This window comes from Pelecanus crispus, chromosome 10, assembly GCF_030463565.1.
Source record: "Pelecanus crispus isolate bPelCri1 chromosome 10, bPelCri1.pri, whole genome shotgun sequence".
In the NCBI taxonomy this organism is placed as follows: domain Eukaryota; kingdom Metazoa; phylum Chordata; class Aves; order Pelecaniformes; family Pelecanidae; genus Pelecanus; species Pelecanus crispus.
The window spans coordinates 20,544,612-20,567,716 of record NC_134652.1 but is presented as its reverse complement, the minus strand read 5'-3'; the positions used below and the strand labels follow the sequence as shown (position 1 = coordinate 20,567,716).

At 40.7% G+C, this 23,105-nt stretch overlaps 1 protein-coding gene across 1 annotated transcript; it reads left to right on the top strand.

The window, feature by feature from the left end:
- Positions 1-11,554: 11,554 nt before the first annotated feature.
- LOC104032394 (lipase member M) lies at positions 11,555-21,454 on the top strand. The gene is made up of 10 exons (XM_009484726.2): positions 11,555-11,571; positions 12,326-12,437; positions 13,803-13,920; positions 14,631-14,829; positions 15,552-15,661; positions 16,359-16,495; positions 17,054-17,200; positions 18,254-18,325; positions 19,935-20,006; positions 21,221-21,454. Exons 1-10 carry the CDS (start codon positions 11,555-11,557, stop codon positions 21,452-21,454), a joined length of 1,218 nt encoding a protein of 405 aa, XP_009483001.2.
- Positions 21,455-23,105: the final 1,651 nt, after the last annotated feature.

Sequence of the window (23,105 nt, the reverse complement as noted above, 5' to 3'; positions counted from 1 at the left end):
GATTACAGCATTGCTCTTTCCTGAAACAGCTCCACATGAGTTACTCCATCAACAGTGAACACTGCATTTTTAGAAAAGGTACCATGACAGATCATGCAATACAAACTACCAGACAAGGCAAAGGAAAACATACCATACAGAATTTATATTGCCATGGAAATGCTGTTGCAGCTACTGTGCTGATTCTGCCCTGGAACAGTGTCCTGTGTGCCATTCTGGGCAGAATTTCTCCTTTCTTGTTACTTGCTTAGAGCTATAAATGACAGCAGAGAAATACCCAGAGTTCAGCTCCAGCTGCCCGCCCACCCTAGCATCTTCTGTAGTTTCCACTCTTGTGTGGCTGACACCTGTGAAATGCTCATACAGCCATCCAGGACAGCATGGAGCTACCATGCAAAAGCTTAGTTTTGTTACTCAATAGTTAAAAAAGTAATTATTTGAGTTATTTGAGTTATTGCCCCACAAGCAGCTAAGTCAGTACAACAACAAAAAAGGTGTAAGAAAAATCAGCTTAGGCGATATCTTAAACTTTTATAAGACTAACTCCCATGTTACTGGCATTCAAATGAGCAATTCAGATGTTTTTTTCTTCTTGCTAAAAAGATTGCACATCTCAGGCAAGCATTACAAGTTGAATGGGATGCAATCAAAGTTAGTCTCAAGTAGAAAATTATTAATCATATTTTGTAATCAAGTTATGCAGAGCTTTCATGTAACAGTAATTAGACTTTACATGATAAATCATATTTCTGAAAACATTCATTTCTTTTAGCAGTCTCAATGTTTTTCAATGCCATAGTTACTAAGATGAAAGATATTTTTATCAATAGCATTTTGCCTTTGTTCTATCCTTTTAGGAAAAAGTCTGACATCTCTGAAAAGTTTTCTTAGAAGCTGAGTAGGTGTATATATGGCTCAATACCTGCACAGGATAGCTGCTGAGAAGAAACTGCACTGAAGCCAAGTAGAATTTCTGTCTTGCTATACTGTGGTTTATATTTCATTTGATCTATCTAATCATGTTTAAAATCTGATTTATTCAAAATAGTCATGAGAAACTTTAATGGACCTCTGAGTTCACAAGTCTATAAATGTACTCTGCCTTGGATGAATCACTCACAAATGGACGTGCATGAAAAACAGTTAGGGAATAGTTTTATGGGCAACATCTCAGAAATCACATCTACTATACATGCCTGATATTCAGAAAAAGACCTGAGACAACAGGTTGCATAATAGTCTCTTCTATAAGAAAGAATACATTGAATTTCAGGAGGATACATGGGTCAGGGAATAGAGTAGGTGGAATGGACTAGACTAGACTAGACTGAAATGAAAAGGAAAGGAATAGATTCAGCTAATATAAATGTAATTCCAATGTAGGTGTAATTTCAAGTTGCCACTACTAGAAAAGTGGAATTGCTGAGGGCTATTCATTGATGGACCAGGGCTGAAGTCCGAAGGTAAGTTAGTGATTCTGTTTTAAAATTATGAATATAAACTAAAAAAGGCTGTGCCAACTGCTGTATAGTCTGGAGAAAGAGACCAGTGGTATGACATTGAAATGTTACTTCTTCAGATCAGTGATCTGATTTAGTAGAAGAAATTCTATGACTAGAAGCACTGGGATTTCACTTGGGGTATTGATATGCCTGAGCACTTGATGGGATGTAAAGGTGTATGGTGGACAGAAGAGAAATGGCTGTGAGGCAAGAAAATACATATGAAGATCATGAAGGCAGAACAGAAAAGGGTGCATGGGAAAGCTGAGAAACAGGAGGAATTTATGGAAGGCTGAAGAGCTGAAAAAGGAGAGGCAGGTAAGAAAACATGACAAGACACTGAAATGAAAAGCAAACAAGAGGGACAGGAGGTGCTGAGAGACATGCAAGAAAACAGTAGGAGTAGAGGACATTGACAGGACTGCAAAGATGACTGAGGTACAGAAGAGCAGACAAGGGACAGGACACTGGCTAGGTGAGCTGGCCTCACCTCATGAACAAGGGGAGGGTAAATGAAGATTTGTTTCATTCATCCTGAGCAGAAGTATGGCAACATATAGTTGAATTTGGAACTGAAATTGTTATGTACATTAGGAGTGGTTCCTTCCTCTTCAAAGGCCAGAAGGCAGAGTGAAAAAACCACTTAGAGCAAACATGAGCAAACATGTGGATACATGCTAATTAATTACCCTGTATAACTTTTCTATCAGCTTTTTCATTCTGAGATTACATCATGCAATACTCTGCTTCTTGCAGCATAGCTGTGTGGTTTCATGGGAGGACCAGCGGGGCAGTGTGCACCACCTCACAGTGCAGATAGAGATGACTGGATGGGGCTCAGAGACATGGTGCACCAGGGTGTGTATGGGAATGGCACATTATTATAGCACCATGATTGCAGCTAATCAGCTTTTCCTCAGCTCATATGGAAGATACCACACCTCTTCATGCTATGATTGTATTTAGCAAACCAGGTTCATCCTAAATGACCTCCCCTATCTATTACTAATAAAGAAGAAAAATGTGCATTTGCATAGTAAGAGCCTGCTATTTCATTTTGTGTCACTCCAGTAACTCCACATTTCTTTGACGGGAAATATCAGGATGATTGTCCCCAATTAGGCGCAGTTACACTATTTCTGACTGTGATTTCCCAGACAAAAATGCATGTGTGCATGCTGGGGAGCTGACTCATAGTACATTTGATGCTTCAAAGGCAGCAGACTCTCTGGGATTAGCTCGCTAACAGAGCTAACCTGTGCAGCACATGTTTTTCAGTTACACACACACGCTCAGTACGTGTTGTACAGACCTGTGCAAGCACAATGGCTTGTTTCATGTAAGGAAACATACCATGACTAGAAAAGTCTGGGCATGAAGTAGCTTACTGCCAGAGTTAGTACCAAACTTAAATGTATCAGTAATGGGGAAAAAAAAAAAAAACAAAACCCCTCTAACCTGCGCAACATCAAAGAACTGGATAAAAAGCTATGAAATTACCTATCAGGTATTCTGAAGTCCAAGGATAATATCAAACCCTATATGCTTATACTAATACTTACCACGCTTGCAGTAGCTATGAAAAGCCATAATTTAAATTATAATGGTGTTACAAATTGATAAATTTACTAAGATTTTATTGAAAGGTTGGTTGTCATTTCCATTAAAATTACTGCTCCTGGAGTCATGTGAGGATGTCAGACTTTCAGCTCGTGTTCAAAGAGATGCCTCAGTCATAGAGAAAAATCTTGAAAACTGGGAGCTCCTGGTGATCCTGGAGAGCTTGTGGATGGCTTTGAATGCAGAGAACTGACTAGTCTGCATCACCTGTGAAAGGGAAAACCGTTTAAAATTCCTTTTGTAAACAACCTCCCGCTTTTCATTCATCACCATTTTTTTCCTATAAAGTTCACCTACCAATAGTGAAAATTTTGCAGACAACAGATGTTCACAAGTTTAACCAACTTGTGCCCGTCAGTCATCACAGATGGAAAGCGGCTTCTACATCTGAAAATCTGGCTGCTTCTTTGCATAAACCAAGTGAAGGGTACCTGCAAATCCATTCTTCATTATTTACTGAAATTTTTTGTAAATAAAGCAATCTTTAACAGATAAGGATAAAACACTTTTCACCCTCCAGACATGATCCAGGAAGAAACTGTTTCAGCCAAAATGAATATGCACAAAGCCTTGGACAAATCCCAGAGGCAGACAGGATGCCCAAGGACATCTCAAATGGCACTAAACCCCATGTTTGGTTACATCCTGTTGATGGATCCAGGGACTGATTGCTGGTGCCTTGAGTAGTCCCTTATCTTTCTACATTCCTTTTCTCTGTCCAATGTCCCATAGGTAGCAGTGGCCAAAGATTTAAAAAAGAAAAAAAAAAAAGCAGACAGATTAGTGGCTGAAATTCTGTGATTCTGCCAAAAAATATTCCCCAAAATTCCCCCTGAGGTGAGTTGTCATCTAAGGGAAAAAATAGCCATTGTGAGTAGAGGGTTGCATGTGCACACCCTGTATGCATATACACCCTGTGTTTATGATTTCACCCACTAGTAGCTGAGAGCTGGTCTAGCATGTAGAGGAGTCGGTTTGCCATAAGCAATTATCTAGCTCTGTCTTTCATTTTAATTTTGATAAATAAACTCCAAGGCTGTAATTCTCTGCAGTCCCAAATGAAAATTACAGACTAGTGGTCACAGGAGCCATCTCAGAGCTGACCTGCCCCTGATGCTGTCCCCCCTCCCTGGTGCCAGCGGCAGCAAATGGCGTGGGGAAGGCATCACACGTGGGAAAGGCATTGCACGTGGGGAAGGCATCATGCGGGAGATCTGCTGAGATAGGCAATCCTGCAGTGGGAAAGGGAAGCCTGGCTCCTTCCACATATCATCCCAATGGTCCTTCTCAATGTCCCTTGCTAGGACATAAGGTGTGATAAGGACAGGACATGGTGACATGGTTCATGTCTGTACAGTCTGGAACAACTTCCAAGGTGTTGAACATGCCAGGTGAGAATTCACACTATGCAAAATGGTAACGTGTCTTTCCTTGTATGTGCCAAAACCCTTGGAGACTGGGACCTCCCAGCCATCTTTAGGTGAGCCTTACAAGGTTTCCTCTGAATGGGTCTAATTTCAGTTCCTCCCTCACTGAAATTGAACCATGCACAGCTGTGCAGAAAGCAATGACACTAACTTCAGGGTGCTTCCTAAGCTGGTGCCTTCTGTGGAAAACAAATGCTTTCTTATGAACTTAAAAAGGCGAGTACCCAGTATACGCACCACGTACAAGTTTTCCACTGCACATTACCCGTAAGGCTAAGGGTGAGTCTGCAACATCAGAGGGTCTACAATATCAGAAAAATCTTACGCAAAATAATATTCTGCAAAATATTTGTACTTGTCTTTATAATTTGAAAATTATACTAGTATAAAAAATCATTCTGTTTTCCAATGGCACAACCCCTTTTCAAAACATGAAGACAAGAGCAATCCAGCAACAGTACAGAAACATACAGTGATTTTATTCAAAGGCTCAAGGGAGGATGGTTAAGCCGCCTTCCTAAGGAACAACGCTCAGGAGATTATGCTGTCTGTCTGTCTGTCTGTATGTTCCCTGGTAAATTTTGAGCCCTGTGTCCAGTTTTCACTGATAGCAGTGTAGTCGTCTGCAAGATAATTAAGGCTTTGTGTGTTTCATGAAAAAAAGATGACCGAGTAGAAGAGAAAGGCTACAAGTCTCTTGACCAGTAAAGACTGCAGCATGATTACGAGATTAGAGGAGGAAGAATAAGAGCAAGAGAGACCTTAATCATTGGAAATATTTAACTGGAGCTTGCAATCCACTGTAAGGTACAAATTGACAGGAAACCAGTATTGCTACATCTAGCACTCAGGGAACAATTTTAAACACGGAAGAATTCTGATAGGATTGAGTGAAAATTTTGACAGCATTGCTAGCTCCAAGAATCTCCCTGCCTGTTAAAAATCCATTTAAGTCTTTTTTTCCAGATATTCCTTCCTTTTTTTCAATGCAAAAACTCACCAGTGACTTCTTTATCTCCAGTAGTCTGTTCTCTTAAGTTTCTGTCAATACAACTTGTAATAAGGATGTGTCTGTCTTTATGGCTTATATGAAAAATATCTGACATCCCTTAGGGCACAAAAGCAAGGATTTCAGCCATGATTTTCATTGACTTATCTGAATATTCATTCAGATTAACAGGAATGCAGCTTGAACCGAAATATCCCTTAGACACTGTTCAGACAAGTATTAGGAACAGTCCACGTACAAAGTTCTCATAGCTGGAGGTGCCAGCTGGGCAACAGGAAGGAAATAAAAGCTCTGGAGGTCAAAATTATTTGAGCAGAATCACACAACAGTGACTTGTTAGACCAGGACACCAATTATTTCAAGATGCCAGGATGACCTGAACAAGACTGTGGATACAAGAAGTGCAGAGCGATTTGGCTGAGCAGTGCTGCAGTGGTGCCCGGGAATGCAGCGCGGAGATGCCAGCCCAGCTTTGCCAGCTGAGGCGCAGGGTGCAGTGCAAGGGGTATGGATCCTAAAAGTGGTGCTGCCAGAGGCAGGTCTGAGCTGGTACCTCTATACACTGCTCCGTAGGGATGCCGCCAGCTCAGATCAGAATCAGCTTGAGGATCACTGCACGACAACTTGTTGGGCAGTGAAGATGTGACCAGTTTTCCTGTCGGCTTTCAAAAGGAAAATACAAATTACTGGCTTTTCAGGCCTGTTTCTCCTCTAACATTGAAGCTTCTCTGCTGCAGATTGACAGTCCCACTTGCAGAGAGCATGGAGCCACAAAGCATCCCTGCAGAGGCACATGTTGTGCTCCTACACAGACCTTGGGAATTCACCACTTTTCAGATGGCCACTGCTGCCTGCTCCAGGGGAGCGAAACAGCAGGGAGACCACTCTGCAAAGGCATCTCCCTGCCTCAAGGGACTTCACGAAATGCTTCCAAAGCAAAGAGGTCATCCTGATCATAAAAAAGACATGGATTTCCTTTGTGATGGTAAGAATTATGCCCTTGTCTGATATTACTTGGCTTAATGAAAGAATATTCCCTTGTTTCATGGAAATTTTGAATGTCTAGCGCAATGTCAAATGGAACAGAACTTGAAAGTAGTCCACGAGTTTCATTTGTCCTATTTCTGTTCACTGTTGTGAAGCTATGTGTTGGCACTAACATTTTAGAAGTAAACTTCCTTCACATAGCAGGAGAATGAAATATTGTTGACATAAGTAAAATAGAATGTGTAGACTCTTCATTTGGTTGTGAAAAGTATCATTTTGGGGTCAGCAGACAAATTTTGTCTTTATAAGGGAAAACTTTATTGGAAAACACAGACTATATTTGATAAGCAGCTTTGCTATTTAAAATGCATTTCTACAGCTAAGGTAGTTCCATTTTCCTTACAAAAAATCAAAACAATATTCTAAGTCCTAAGTGGAAAGTAATCATGTTAATTTTGTAATTATTTTTTATTTCATTTTTTATTATTTTATGGTGGACTGTTTAATGTGGGAAATTTAATGTTGATGCCCAGAGCAGACCAGTAATTTGTACTGGTAACTGTATTTTTGCTTTTTAAAGAAAAAGGACTAGATCTACGAGTTAGCTATACCTTCACTGTTTCAAAAGAAATTCCTACTGTGTATAAAGGTAAAAGTAAAAAAACAAGTTCTTTTTTGGAAAGGCAGAGCTATGATTATCCAAGCTGTTGACCTAGCAAAAGTTAGTGGGAAGTTGTTTTTTATGCATGAAAAAATTCAACAAGCCAAGACTGAGATAATTAGTAATGGAATTCATATTTGAAGAGAATTTTTCAGTAAAAAGCAGTCAAGGAGAAAGGTGTTCATGGGAAGAGAGCCAGCAGTCCCAGTGGCCAGCCACCTCGGGGCCCAGCCCTGACCTCAGCTCACTGTCCACTCCAGGTTGCAGCCAACTCAACCCCAGCCCAACCCAGTTACGGGTATGCAAAAATCCCAGTTTGAACAGAGGACAGAGGTTTTGCAATGCCATCTCTACCTGCCCCTGCCCCCCCGCCCCCAGCAGCCTCCTTCTGTCTCAGAGCAAACCCATTATTTTAATTCTTAGCTTTTAGAAAAACACAACCCACTCTGCTCACAGACCCTCTGACCCATCTTTAAAAATAGCTGGGTAGCTCCTGCTGATGCCAACACAAAACTGACCTGAGCAAATTGCCTGACCCAACCCCAGGCTCATTCATTAGTCCATGCTTGCCAGTGCTTAACGGCACACGTTCACTGGGACTGACTGGTGCACACTGACTAGTAGTGCTGACTGGCGCACTTTAGTGCTCACACTGGTTCCAGTTCTTCTGCCATAAGATCTGAGTTCACACAGCCAAGACTTTCATTTAGCAACACATGCAAGATAAATAAACTGTACTTAATTCATCTTTCCATACATGTGTATGCAGATATGTGAATTCCCTTTTTTCTGATTACAGTTGATTCATATGGAGGTGAGGAGATATTGCTGTATACATTACTACAAAATTAGCAGAAGGATAAAAAGAATTACCAGTGGATTGTGGGGCAAAACAATTTGAACAGTTATGCAAAATTCATGAACTGCAATAGAGATTTCATCTTCATCTACCCTCAAAGCTGAAGAAATCCTGGTTTGCTGAAGAAATCCTGGTTTGCATACATTTCACAAACTTCAGCATCAGCCAAGAAGTACTTTGGAAATTATTTCTGTTTTCAGAAGTTGTGTTTTCTTTGGATAAGTCAACAGAGGGGCTGGTGCTGAGCTTTTAATTTGCAAGCTGCCCCTTCTATGAGTGATTGAGACTTGGGCAGGAGGGCAGCACTGCCTGGGACTTTCCCAGACAAGGTATCAGCAGTGTGAGCAGAAGAGACAGGCATGCACCCCTCTGTCTCTCCTGAGCCCTTCCTTTTGACACTTCTTACTTTACCTTTGTCACTGGAAAGATTCATAATTATGTAAGTGCCAGCTCAGAGCTACCTCACTCATCACTTACTGTGCCACTCAGTCTAGTTGCTGGAAATCCTCCAGGCAAGCCCATGCCATTTACCTTGATGATGAGCACCAGGAATATTTCTGCAAGCCTGACAGGGCTCATGAGAATCTCTCACTCAAGCAGCATCAGTTCTCACTAGTGCTTTATGCTTTTGCACTTGTGGCTCTTTGTGTGTGGACTCCATTGGAAGGACTCCCTTCACTGTTTGGAGGTGTAGGGGCAAATCCTAGACAGGGGAGTTGTGCCTTCACCCCCACCAGACATGCCTGTGCTGGGAGCCAAGTGTGGGGTGGGGTGGCTGAGGCCAGGCATTGTACCCACACTGCCAGAAACCAGGTATTGTCCTAGGGATGCTGTGGAGAGCGCACTGTTAGACCCTGTCCTTAGATCTCAGTGTTTTGCTCACCCTCAAGAAACAGCTGCTTACACCGTTACGGTATGAAATATTTTTAAAGCCATATGAGTGCATGGAGGAGTTCCTTCTGTTTTTGCTGCTGTGTGTTTCCTTGGAGACTACTGGCCGGCACCTTGCACAAAAACAAGTCTGTTTCTCAATAAAGCATACCTTCCTCTAAAGGCCCTCCTCAACATACTCAAAATAGCCAAATGTTTCTGATAGCTACGTACACTAGCTGGATGAAGAAGCCAAAAGGACATATTTGATCCATGAAGAACTGCTATATTCAGCTGCTTGCAAATATCTTCCATTCTTAAGTCACTTGCAGGCACAGCCAGGTCTAATTCCTGAAGCAGGAGGGAATGGGGAGAGCAAAGGGTTTGCAGAAAACATGAAAATGCTAGGGATTATCTCCTGTGCATTGCTGGGGTTTTTTATCCAGAAAGAGCACATGGAAGGAGCTGAGGTTTTATAAACCAACCATTGATACAAAGGCACTTATATAAATAAGGGCACCTAGACTGACCAGTTTAAAGTTAATTTGCATATGACCACATTTGAAGCTGCAGCCACACCTCTCACAGTGACATTTCAACCTTTGAGCAATTCCACTGAATTCTACACCTGCATGTGTTGTAACTTCCCCTGAAACCTGTGAACTTACAACAGAGTATAAATGTCTATGTTTTAAAAAAAATCAGCCTAACACTCACCCTTGTTCATCTTCTTTCCCCATCTCAAACACTCACTTCAAACACGTGCTGCCAATAACCTGCAATGATAACTTTATCCACTAGTTTGCTATTTATGGTATTATGCTATTTATACGTTGTGCTTTTACTCAATAGTATTTTATTGAGTTCTTTTTGTCCATGAAGCATTGCATTACAATAAAGAATGAAGCTAGCTTTGTTCACAGTGAGTTAATAGCACATATTAATGAGTTAGAACAGCATGAGGTACTCAAAGGCAAGTACATATTTAAACAGTTCACTCATGCAATTCATGTTGAGCATCAAAAGACACTGGGACTTTAAAAAGGAGAAAACCTGGTTTTCTTAGAGGGAAGATGAAAGATGTTAAACTATATGAAAGGAAATAAAGAGAAGATTCAAAAAAAAACCACCCCATGTGTAGAGTCAATATTTGGAAACACTCCATGTTCTAAACAAGCTCTTTGAAAATCATTTCCCCTCCTAATTCCCTGCCAGAACCTGAACTCAGACCTTTATACTTCTCTTTGAAGGCCTGCTAGCAAATCTTGTAGGAACAGGTCTTCTCCTGAGATTTTCTTTCATATTTCTTTCTGGTCTGTAAATACTAAAGAGAATAACTTCTAAGGATATATTAAATAATTCTGGTCCTAACCACAGCCAGTATTGCAAGGCAAAATTATAGAAGCTATAATATAAATAGAAATATCAAAGTCTGTTCAAAACCTTGGTAGATGTTCAGCTCAGTGTATAAGCTGACCTGTTCTGTGTGGACAAATGGCATCTGTGAGACAGAATTAATATTTGGAGGAACAAGTGTGGGGAACTGAACAAGAAAGAATAATTAGTTTCAAGGTTTAAAAATACAAAGTTGTAACAGGCAGAATGCAAAGTCTACCAGCTTCATACCAGAATATGCAAGTGAAAAGAAAAAAAAAAAAAAACAAAACAAAAGCCTCAATCATACTTCTGCAAAGTTTGTATTACAGTAATAGCTAGGACACCAGTTAGGGAACATGGCTGCATTATGTTTGTACTCCACAAAAAGAAGAGCCTCACAAAGGTCACTATCCTGAAGACCTAACAATCTACTCAAACCTACCTAATTTCTACTGCTGGGCATTATTATCAACCCCTGGTATGCTTGAGACCACTGTGACAAGTGGCTGTTATGGTAATGTTTCCTGAGTCTATACAGATTATGGGAAAGCATTCTAGCTTCATAACTACTCATTTAGGGAACATCCATTTTATTCTATGGCCATTTTGGAGGTGAAATATGAATAAAGAAAAATCTCCTGAAACTACTCCTGCAACAATGTAGAATTACGAAACAACATGAGCATTAAAAGAATAAAAGAAAAATGTGTGTAATAACATCTACAGAAGTATCAAAGTGTCAGAGTTCCTTCCATCCTTTCCACATAACATGAAAAGCTGGAATTGGCAGGTTATTAGTAAAAAAGAAAACCTTTGCAGGTTTATTGACAATTTCATTAGGTATGATAAGGCATATCTATGAACATATTTGTTTTCAAAATTCCTGATCCTGCTCTGCCACTCCACAGAGGCTGGTATTCTCCTTAAAAATCCAGCAGTCTGTTGAGAGCCTTTTCTGTCCAGACCCTTTTTATAGCTGTGGTGGTGAAGGAGATGAAAAGCATGAGGTTTGAAAATAAAAGGAGTCACCTCTCTCTGGTGCTACCCTATGGAAAAGCTGAAGTGATAGCAGAAGGAATGAGGATTGGGAAAGAAATAGATGCTTATTGTCAAGGTGCTGCATAATTGAGTTAAAAAAGGCTTATGACCATCATTTTGCTGTTGTCTTTACACAGCACTGCTTCCAAACACCTGGGAATTGAGTTTCCACTCTTCTGTCATCTCCGTTGCGCAGTCGAACACATGATTTCTGGCACAAGGTCAGTAACGCTTTAACTTCTTTCTGACCCAAAACTGGTGAAGGCTTTGTGGGAGCTGCAAAAGACCGTATCAAACCTAGGCTTGAGGAGTTGCTTTATTATTTGATAACAAATATATTTCCTTTCCCCATCCTCATCGTACAGAGCAGATAAATTTTGCCATTGAGCAGCTTTGTATAAATTATACTAGACAACTATAACTAAGTGCTTTAATCAGGTTCCTAAGTTGTTATTTAAATGATAAATATTTTAATTTTTTATTTTCGATTTTCTTTGTTTTTTCAGTTAACTATCCAACAACTTGGTTGTCTCCACTTTGAAAACTTCACTGTGACAATGACTGATTTAGTTATGAGTCGCCCAATAACTCTAGTGTTCCCCAGAGTTTGCGAGAAATGTTTCCTAATTAATGTGTGAACATGGTAATGCAAGTGACTTGCTTCTCAGAAGAACAAGTGAGATCCATTTCTCCAAAAGCTTTGCTCCTTTCCTTGGATTCACTTATACTTTTGGCCTGACTGAGACCAATGTCCTAGTCCAAACCTTAGCAGAGAATCCAGACTGCTGCCAAACTCCCTCAGATAGGTGTTTAAAGTCAGCTTTAATTTAATTCCATTTAATAAACATGTAGGGAGTACCAGACTAGCTGCATTCAGTATTAGGCAGAGCTTCCCTCATCAGAAAAACACAGAACCTGTCTGGATTACAAGTGCAGGGCAGGACTACTAACAGATGAATACACTGTTTTATCCAGAGAGAAGATATGGCTGTTTGTTGCTGTGACATGTTTCTTTCAGGGAATTACTTATTCAGAAGAACTCGGGAGAATGAAGAGATCTGTGGATCCTGAAGCATTTATGAATATTGTAAGTTGCTTGATAGAGTGACCTGGGGATGGAAGGAATGCGTGTCTCACAGCTGAGGGGTTTCTAGGAGTTGGAAGTAACAAGGTAGATAAGCTGCCTTTATTTAACCCATCCTCTACTGCTACTACTGCTTTCTCTTCTCTTCTCTTCTCTTCTCTTCTCTTCTCTTCTCTTCTCTTCTCTTCTCTTCTCTTCTCTTCTCTTCTCTTCTCTTCTCTTCTCTTCTCTTCTCTTCTCTTCTCTTCTCTTCTCTTCTCTTCCCTTCCCTTCCCTTCCCTTCCCTTCCCTTCCCTTCCCTTCCCTTCCCTTCCCTTCCCTTCCCTTCCCTTCCCTTCCCTTCCCTTCCCTTCCCTTCCCTTCCCTTCCCTTCCCTTCCCTTCCCTTCCCTTCTCTTCTCTCTTCTCTTCTCTCTTCTCTTCTTTCTGCATGTGTAACAGCACATCTTATGTGTGAAAGAAATTAAGGCAAATGCCTAAATCTCCAGAATTAATTTCCTTTTAAATATCAGTTACCAGTTTGCTATTGCTGCCACTATCCCGCTATCCAAAAGAATCACCAACTGCAATGTCAGCATTTTGTCATCAAAGAAGACTCTAAATAACTAGTGGTTTATGTTTTCACATTTTCTGACCACCATAGATCAGAAATGGCCAGCTTTTCAGAAGAACACCTCTTGCCAAGCAAGCTTGTTTAGATCTTTAGTTACTTGTTATAAGCTTGGGTTTTTTATCCTGTGTGACAACTTACATTGAGTAATTCTCTGAGTACAAGTTATAAAAAAACAATCCTCTTTTGTAATAAAACAGGTTGAATGTTACAGGTCAAAAGTAATATTTATTTCAGAGTTTAAGATTGGCTGTGCTAGTGATTTCCCTTGTGACTATGTGAGTGGCTGATCCTGTTTTTCCATAATTTTTCAGTGGTACTCATTGCATATGTGCCATTCACAAAAGCACAGTTGTGAAGCTCTCTGGATTCCTCTGAAGGTAGTTTAAATAAACTGGTTTCACTTGGCATGGCAGCAGATCAGGAGCTCCTCATCTCACCTATGGGAATCATAAGCTCCTGCTATGAGGTTAGAGTGATTCTTATATCACCAGAATGCAAGGGCTTGTGATTGTATGCCAGTGGTATAACAGATTTTAAATGAATAGTCAAATCCTGGATATAACACAAATAATTAAGGAAATCTGATGTAGTTTTAGGGTTGCGATATCTAATCTGATATTGCTTTATTCAGGTGCTTAATATACGCAGACTAAATCCCCAGTTGTATCTGCTCTCTAACATTTCTTCATTGCAAATATGCATATAATACACGAAATGGACTTCTGCAAGCAAATGCATTTGTACTTTCTTTTCTAGAATGAGCTTATTACTTACAAAGGGTACCCCAGTGAGGAGTATGAAGTGATGACAGAAGATGGTTATATCATTACCATTAACAGAATCCCTTATGGTACACAGAATCAGCAAAACCCAGGTACAGTTCTTTGATATGAGACAAAATCAGCCTGGATAGGGCACATTCTGGAAAGAGATACCTTAGATTTGTAAAATGTTCATCAAAGATTGTATACACAAGTGAAATTTTAGTAGAGAATTCTGGCTGCCCTGAACAGCCTGCAGGATCAACATGATTTATGTCAAGCACACCTATTTGTAATAAAAATCCACTATAATATGAATCATATATCTTCATCATAAGAGTTGATGAGTAAAAGTTAAAAAAAATATAAGGTAAAGGCTGTTATCGGCCTCATCAGCCTGTTTTGAGAAAGCTGTGCCAGCTTCTAATTTTGCTTTGCTTTTGCTTACACCTGGTTAATACCAGTGACTGATTCATATTTTGGGTAAAGGAAACCTCTGCAAACAATTCCACACCTTCATTCTGTATATCAGTCTTGAAAATCTCAAGAATCTCTAATGCAGTAGAGCTATACAAACAATGACGAAAAGTTGCCAAGCTACTTTTTGCCAGTGTCAGGCAGATCTTTCCATAAATCCTTACAGAAGCTTAGAAGAAGTTCTTTGTTTACAGAAAGGGATGTTTTGTTCTTATGATTAGTTGTCTCCCTTTAAGTTGATGCAGGAACGAATCCCAGTATTGAATATGGGACAGTAAAGTCCCTGAAATACCAGAAAATCAAGAAATTTTATAAATTGTTGTTTTGTTTCTGATTTGCTTTTCAGCTTTGAAACCTGCTGTATTTCTCCAACATGGATTATTGGGAGATGCTAGTAACTGGGTCACAAACCTGCCCAACAACAGCTTGGGCTTCATACTAGCTGATGCTGGCTTTGACGTTTGGATGGGAAATAGCAGAGGGAATCGCTGGTCCAGAAAACATCAAAATTATTCCATTGACCAAGATGAATTCTGGGCTTTCAGGTAGACTGAAGCATTGAAGGGTATCTCTATTGCCCACCCTTACATATTTATTTAAGCTGGATAAATCAGGGATTTACATGTGCTATCTTCTAAAAAGCTTTCTTTGCATTCACTTTTGCTGAGGTGCCCCTGTACACACATGTGAATTTTAACAGTGGTGGAGACTACTATCCTCTAATTACTGCTAGAAAAGGTTCTTCAAACTAGAGATACAGCAGCAGAGCAACTCAGAGGAACCTGTACAGGTCATGTCCAAGACACTCCTCAGTTCTGGAGGCAGTTTTGGAAGCTATTTAGAAACACTAGTCTGTATATAACAACACTACTAAAATCACAGAAGGAGAAAATGTAAATAATTTTTGCACTTTTTTAAATGCACATTTAAAAATATATTTTTCTTTAATGCCAAATTGTATAAAATGTGTGATTCCATGGATGGAGCTCTGTTATTGTATCACCACCTCTTTCTTCTGTGTAGACCATTACAATCCAACCTGATACTTCTTGAAATTATAGACCTTCTCTTGATGCCAAGGGAGAAAATATCACAGAAAACCTTGAGTAGCATCTTCCATATCCAGTGCCAGAAAAACACAGAACCTAAAATAGCTGAATGATTCACTAGATAGTTCATGTTGTGTCTTTGCTGACAAGACTGTAATAAAAATGTGAATTCAAATGGCTTTTTAATTTATGCATGCTTCTCAATCTCCTGCCTGCAGTTTTGATGAGATGGCAAAGTTTGATCTTCCAGCAGTAATAAATTTCATTGTGGAGAAAACAGGACAAGAGAAGTTGTACTATATTGGCTATTCACAAGGTACTACCATCGGTAAGTTACAAACAATAGACCAATGTTTCGGGAAAACAGGAGTAAAATGTGATTTGAGGTATTGAATGTACCTGGGTCTTTCATTAACTCTTTGCAGGTGTGAAAAACACAGGATAAGCTGTGTTCAGCATGTAGGCATTTTTAATTTATTATAAAGACAATAAAACATAACAGGCCAAATGCACTGCTGCTGTAAGTCTGTCAGCTTAGAATTATACTGGAAATTATTGTGGGCCGTGCAAATTGTTTCTTTCCAAGATGCATGGGTGTGCCCAACAGCAGATGATCAGTTGACCAAAATAAACAAAAATAGGAAGATGAGAGCACAGAAAGAGAAGTTGGCCCATTTGGACAGGACACACACACACAAAAGAAAATATGAAATTGGATTGAACGTAAAAATAACAACTGCTCCTCCCAACAGTATACGAAATGCATGAATATACATCAGAATTTTGGAAGAAAGCTGTAAAGGCAAAACACAGAAAGAAATTTCTCTCTGAAGATGGAAATAAAGCTACAAGCTGGTAACACGTGGAGAAGAGGGATTTCACACAAATCTAGGCTGAACCATAGTCTCTGAACAACGTAAAAGGTTGCTTGTAGGTTTGAAATTGCAGAAGAGCATTTATAAATACTGAAAACAGTTCAATGTACAAATGACAATTTTCTTAACTCCTCTTTTTTGTTTTCTCAGCTTTCATTGCATTTTCAACAATGCCGGAGCTGGCTCAAAAAATCAAATTCTATTTTGCATTAGCACCTGTCACCACTATTAAGTATGCTAGAAGCCCAGCAACAAAACTCCTCTATCTTCCTGAAAAATTGCTCAGGGTATGTGATATCTTGGTTTCAACTGTTTAACCATATACTTGTTTGTTCAGCTCTTAAAATGGATAAACAGAAAGTATAGGGCTTATGAAGTCTACTCATTTGCATGTGGGTAGGTTTACCTTATGACTGAAGCCTTTGGAAGTTCAGACTGGACATTAAGCAAAACTTTTTATCTAGAGCAATAGTGCAACACCGGGACAGGTCAACCAGAGAGGCAGAGAGATGCAGATCCTCAAAGGTTTCCAAGATTCCTGTAGACAAAGCCACAACAGAGGTGCAAGCTTAGAGCTAAAACATGAATTGAAGTTAACATTTAACATATCTCTTCATTAAAAGTGATGTAACAAAAATTGAGTAATGCCTGAGCAGGCTGATGCAATGGAAAAACACCCAATTTCTTTCCTTTTTGTGGGAACATCATCTGGCAAATAAAGAAAAAGCAAGTGAGAATGACCGAAAGTGCTGGAGAAGAGGAACAGGAGACAAACACTTTTTAAAAGCAACAGCACAATGTACAAGTGTACATTACTGAATGAATGTTACCTTTGTATTTCACAGGGTTTGCTTGGCAAAAGAGAATTCCTTCCCCAGACTGAACGTCTAAGGCGGCTAATAGTCCCTGTCTGCAGCCACCGATCATTTGCCAGGCTTTGTAGAAGTGTCTTCTTCAGTCTGGGTGGCTGTAACCTGGAAAACATTGACATGGTATGTATAACTCTTACCAGCTCTATTGCGAGTTTAAGTTTCTGCTCCCAAAACTTGCATTCTATTCTGTGATACGAATCCTGAATTTCTATGAGTCAGCATCACATTGCAGGCAACAGTCCCCACTACCAGACAGCAATATCTGCTGGTTGCCCCATCACTGGCAGAGGACCACTGCCTCCTTCCTCAGAAGAGCACTTGGCACCATCCCTGCAATCAACAGCTGCTCAAAGGCCCCCCAGACTCTGCAGTCTGCCTTCTGCCAGACCTCACCTAGGGCACCATCTCCTGGTTCATACTGTGACTACTGGTCTTGTTGGAGATCTTCAGCATGCTGGCACACCGCAGAAGAAATAAAACCCCTACCTGCTTCATGTTTCCAGGAGCTCTTTGCAACAGAGAAAGGAACACACGTGTTCCCCCTTGTCCTCCTCCTCCAAGCCTTGGACCATCGGGGGTGTGCTCAGAGGCGCAGGATAACCAGGGGGTACCTGAGAGAGAGTTGGCAGACAGTGGGGGTTAAGACATACTTGGGCACCTCATGCTATGTACAGCTGTAGGTCAGACCACCCGGGCATGAAAATTTTGCTCCAGTGTTTTCCAAAAAATGCCTTACAGTGTGTTCTCTGAGGAAGGATCACACAGCAACTTGTTAAGAAACCCCTGCAGGACTAGGATGTGTTTTATTTCAGATAGGCATTTGCAGTTCCTTTTGCAGTTCTGTCCAACAGCAATCCTCTCTCACACAGGGTCTGTTGCGGACTCCTAAAAACACCCACCTAGTTTGGGGTCTAAATTGCTGACTTTCTATTCTGTCCTTTCCACCTGTAGATTCTTTTAGATTCTCAGTCATCCTGGAAAATATTCTGGCTGGGGATTGTTCTTTTGGTGCTACTTTAATCGCCACACCTGGAGTAACTCTGAGGGAGTCTCTGATCATGCCACTCCAGTTTCTGTTGGCTTTATTGATACCTGACACTGCTGTGGCAGAAGTTTTGATGTACAACTGAATAGAAGGGAGGAAGAGAATACTCACTGAATATTTTCTTTCAGAACCGAATCAATGTGTATATTGCACAAGCCCCTGCTGGAACTTCTGTGCAGAACATAGTCCACTGGAGTCAGGTACTAGCAAACTCCTGGAAGACAAAATAAGTACTCACCTCTGACTGAATGGTATAGAGTGGGTATAGCTGATATCCTGCTGTGAAGCCATTGCTAACTTCTTGGAAACACATACAACTTGTGGTTTATAATTGAAATCGCAATTCAAAACAGTATTTTTCATTGTTCCTTCTTTTGCCAGCAGGATAGAAATACCCTATGTGATACAGGTACACTTGAAGCCAACAATGGGATGCCATATTTGTGTAAAAACATGTATGCTGGAAGATGTGTATGCAGATGTATGTATCACTCTTCTTATTGTGTATCCAGTACCTTTTATAAATGATATCCACAGTTCTATACAGAGCGTACCTTAAGAAATTAGTTATGATTCCAATGCGGAGTCAAGAAATTACCAAGACATAGGCTGCTTTGTAAAGTATCAAATTTTCCTAGTAAAAGCCCTTGTATTTTCATCTCTTGCTTTCAAAGCTCTCAATGTCTGGACAGCAATAGAACTACAAATAATGAACTATTTAGTAGACTCATTATATCCCTTCCTTACAAGGTACTGTCACAGTACATCCTCAGCAGCAGTGCTGATGGAAGCTGCCTTCTGGTCTTTGGGCTCACACTTTCAGGATTCATAAAGTCTGGGCTCAGTCACAGAACCTGTTGCATGCAAGGCAGGTTTCCTGGCAGAGCTGCAGGCTCTGGAGCAGAGAAGGAAGCAGCTGCAAACACAGTGAGCTTGCAAGAGTGTTAATGCACTTTTCAACACAGCAAACACATGCATATGTTTGAGTGGCATCTGCACAGGCATTTATTCAAAATCAAACAATGTCTTTGGCTGTAAATTTACAAAATATATTTGATTTGATTAAGTTGCTTTTGTAACCATGGCCTAGACCTGTAAAGAAAAAGTGTTACAAAGGCACAGTGGGGGAAGCTCTGCAAATTGACTCAGGTTTAATTCACCATCTAGCCACAGACTGGCAAGTACAAAGATGCAGGAGTAATACTTCTAAGCCTTCATTGTCATCACTGTTATTACTATTAATTAACAGACACCTTACCTTCAATGTTAAGATCCCATTGATGGCGTCTCTCACACCATCAGTAGTAACACTCTCTCTTACATCAGTCGTATCTCTCACTGTTACCGTAGCAACAACCCATGCTGTAGGCAAAGCCAAGGAACACAAGGGAAGAACTAGAAATGGTGACTTCTGTATTCTAACCAGAGAGGGAAGAGAAAACCTAAGAAGGAGCCACTCACAGAACTGAGTGATGGCAACATGACTGTCAGAAGAGGACATGGCAGCGGCAGTGAGGGGAGCTTGATGGAGGCAGTTGTTAATAGCAACTTTACAAACTAGAACAAATTGTCTGCAAGAGCATCCCTCGGTCTTTCTGCAGAAGCCATGATTTTTTTGGTTCTGACAAAAACATTTGACTCCTTTTCACTGATTGAGACTTCTAGTTAATTTACTGTTGGCATTTTTGTAGTTCTTAGAAGAACTTCTGTTGAGGCTTTAGATTGGAGTCAGAAGCTCAACAGGGAAAGAACCCACAAAATTCCTGAATGATGGCTTTGTAAATACCCTTTTCTTGTTCATCTTCTTAGGAGGCCCATTCAGGGAAGTTCCAAGCTTATGACTGGGGCAGTTCAAAGAAGAACATGGAAAAATACCAACAGGTATATTTTGGTGAAACAATATTATCACCCTTGGACAACACAGAAGCAGAAGAGAGCAAGGATGTAGGAGGAGACACATTTTCAGAATACAAGTAGATGAAAGTTGTTACTACTTTCAGTTTGGAAGTCAACAGAGAAAGCATGCAAGCACTAATGGCAATAATACATATTAAAAGTGAGAGAGAGACAGAGAGAGAAAGGAAGACCAAAACTTTTCAATTAAATGATCAATAGGAATAAGAGGAAGTAAGGGCAGGAAAGAGAGAAAATGAATTTTGAAAAAGAAGAGTACATCTAGTGGATAAGACCAAACAGGCATCTTGACTACTAGCTTGATTGAAAGAGTTGCCAATGTATGAGAGCTCAGGGAAACAATATAAGGAAGAGGGCAACTGGAGACCTAATAGCTACCCCTAGATTCTGGCAGCCAGAGACAAAAGGTCTTCATCCTCAAGCAGTCCCTGAGGAACCTCTCCTCCATTCAAGACTCTAATCCCATCCTTGACCCTCCTACCCTCACCACAACACCCTATCATTATGAGTTACATGTTTTAATGATGGCTTGCATGAAATGCAACTTCCTTTGGTTTTTCTTGAATTTGCTTGCTCCTGGAAAGTCACTGGATGCATTCTAAGCTTTATGTTATGAAAAGTAATGGGATAATGACTTCCCATGCTCTTTCTTCATACTATTTGTGATTGTCTCCTGTCCCTGTTCTGGCCTCTATTTTCCAAACTCAGAAGTAGTAAGCTACTTCCTCTCTCCTCCTACAGAAGCCACTCCATGCTCCTTTTCATCCTTGTCACGTGTTATGTTTTCTAACTAGACCATGTATGTCTTCTGGGGCAGACCGGTACTCCAAAAGGACCAAAATGGGGGTTTATCTAGAGGCATCCTGACATTTTCTGTCTTGTTCCAGGTTCCTGCCCTGGAACATATAGCTGAGAATAGCTGAACAGCTGAATATAGCTGAATAGCTGAGAAGGCAAAGACCCAACAGTAACTTTTTGTCAACTCAGGAGGCATTTTTCCTTTGGCTGTGCTATCAACTGGGTCATCCATGCAAGCACAGACAGAAAAGGCAAGCAAGGGCACTTCCTTCCTGTTTGGTTTGTCCTACTTTGAACAGTGACAGAAGCAAGCCCCAAATGCATATTTTAAGTTTGCTGTGCTCTCCTGGACATTCATTCCTGTACTGCTTCATGTTTTCCAGGCTACTCCTCCTCTCTACAGTGTAGAAGAGATGACTGTACCAACTGCGGTCTGGACTGGGGGACAAGACTTGCTCGCAGATCCCAAGGATGTGGCCATTTTACTGTCTCAAATTAAGAGGCTCATCTATCACAAGAGGATTCCTGAATGGGCACACCTGGATTTCATCTGGGGATTGGATGCACCGTTGCATGTGTACAATGAAATTATTGATCTGATGCAGAAGTATCCTTAGCCCACAACCAGTAGCCATACCTGACTCATTCAATGACATTTGCTTTCACTGGGTACAACCAAAACCTTCTTTTGCATCAGACGGTTTCTGCTGGAGTCAGAGAAAGGGTTCCTCCTGATGCTATTTTCACACCACGTGTCACTGCAATGCCTTTTGCATCCTGATGGTGCACTTCATATTTGCTAGCAACCTTGTGGGTCAGTAATCACTTTTTAATTGATACAGCCTAGATTCTGCAGTAACCATTCCTTTGCTAACAGAAGACACGGTTTTCTTGCAGCCTGCCCTCTTCTTTAGACCCTAACAGTAATGAAAGCACTGACTTTCTCTGGATATGGTCAGTGATCTCAAGATGTTTTCCATTCTTCATATTATTTCTCAGTTTATTGGTCCTATTGAAAGGCATAGTGTAAGCCAAGATTAATTCTAGCAGTCATGGTATTGATTAATTTTATTATTAGGTGAGACGATGACCAGAAAGTAAAAACTGGGTTCACACAAAAAACTCACTCGTGAAAGGAAGATGGTTTGTCTTCATTTGAAACACGGCCACTCACTTTTTTCATGAGGAAGAGCAAAGGACACAGGAAGGGTAGACCCAGCAGCAAACAGTATCCAGTCTCGTGGTTCAAACATGTACCTGGAAGATGGGAAATTGGGTTCAAGGCCCCACCCAAGATAGAGACTCAATCTCTGCTGACAACACTTTCAGGATCTGTGTACATGAACTCTCCAGGGTGGTAGAAAGGAGCTGATTTCATCTTGGCAATGACAGCACTTCAATGGGACACTTTGGTTCAAAGTTAGACTGTGAACCCAGCAGGAACCTCACATCTCCTGCTATTTCACATGGAAGCTACTGGCTACCAGAGAGCTGAGCTGTTCTAACCTTTATCATGGCTCTGAGAAGCCTCTTTGGGCTTTAAGCACTAAAATGAAAAGTACCCAAACATCGCTAGGAAGAAACCATTATCTCCATCCCATGGGTGTTTAGAGCACTTTGCCCATTAGTGGGAAGGGCTGCTTTGAAAACAGTCCTGAAGAAACTTCCATCCTATTTCATTTCCTGGGAGAACTCTGACACTACCAGTCTTGTTTCAAATAAGTAGTTATTGCACAAAGACACCCACTTAAAGGGTAGCCTCCATGCTTATTAGGTTACAGCATTATGGGTCATCATCCCTCCACAATGAAATCCCATTAGCTTCAGTGTGAAAAGAAACACAGTGCATTTAGGGGTTTCCTTTCAGCGTGACACCCTCATTCTCCATTTGAATCAAATGCTAACAGAGGCCAAGTCTGGGATGCTAACCAGGCTAGGTACAGCTGTTACACTGAGACAGTTCACTGGTGACACTATAGAACAAAAGGATCAGTGTCTCACTCTGTGAAATGGTTCATTAGCCAAACAAATTCACCACGGCTGGTGCCACTTCTGTCCTTTTCCCTTCCAAGACAAACAAGAGGCCTGTTTCATCTCCTGAGCCCACTGCTGAGACCTGTTCTGTTTCCTTGTGCTCCATGAACATAAGTAGAGCTTGATCCAAACAAAACAGCTCCCCTCCAGACAAGGACATTCCTTTACACCCAATACAAATTCCTGGGGACAAATACCCTCCAGAGAGTCAGCCCCTCAACTAACTGACCACTT

Bases quoted from the DNA above. Each gene is read 5' to 3' on its own strand.
- LOC104032394 (XM_009484726.2), top strand. The intron at 13,921-14,630 runs GTACAGTTCTTT...TTTGCTTTTCAG, and splicing joins ACAGAATCAGCAAAACCCAG to CTTTGAAACCTGCTGTATTT. The intron at 18,326-19,934 runs GTACTAGCAAAC...TCATCTTCTTAG, and splicing joins ACATAGTCCACTGGAGTCAG to GAGGCCCATTCAGGGAAGTT.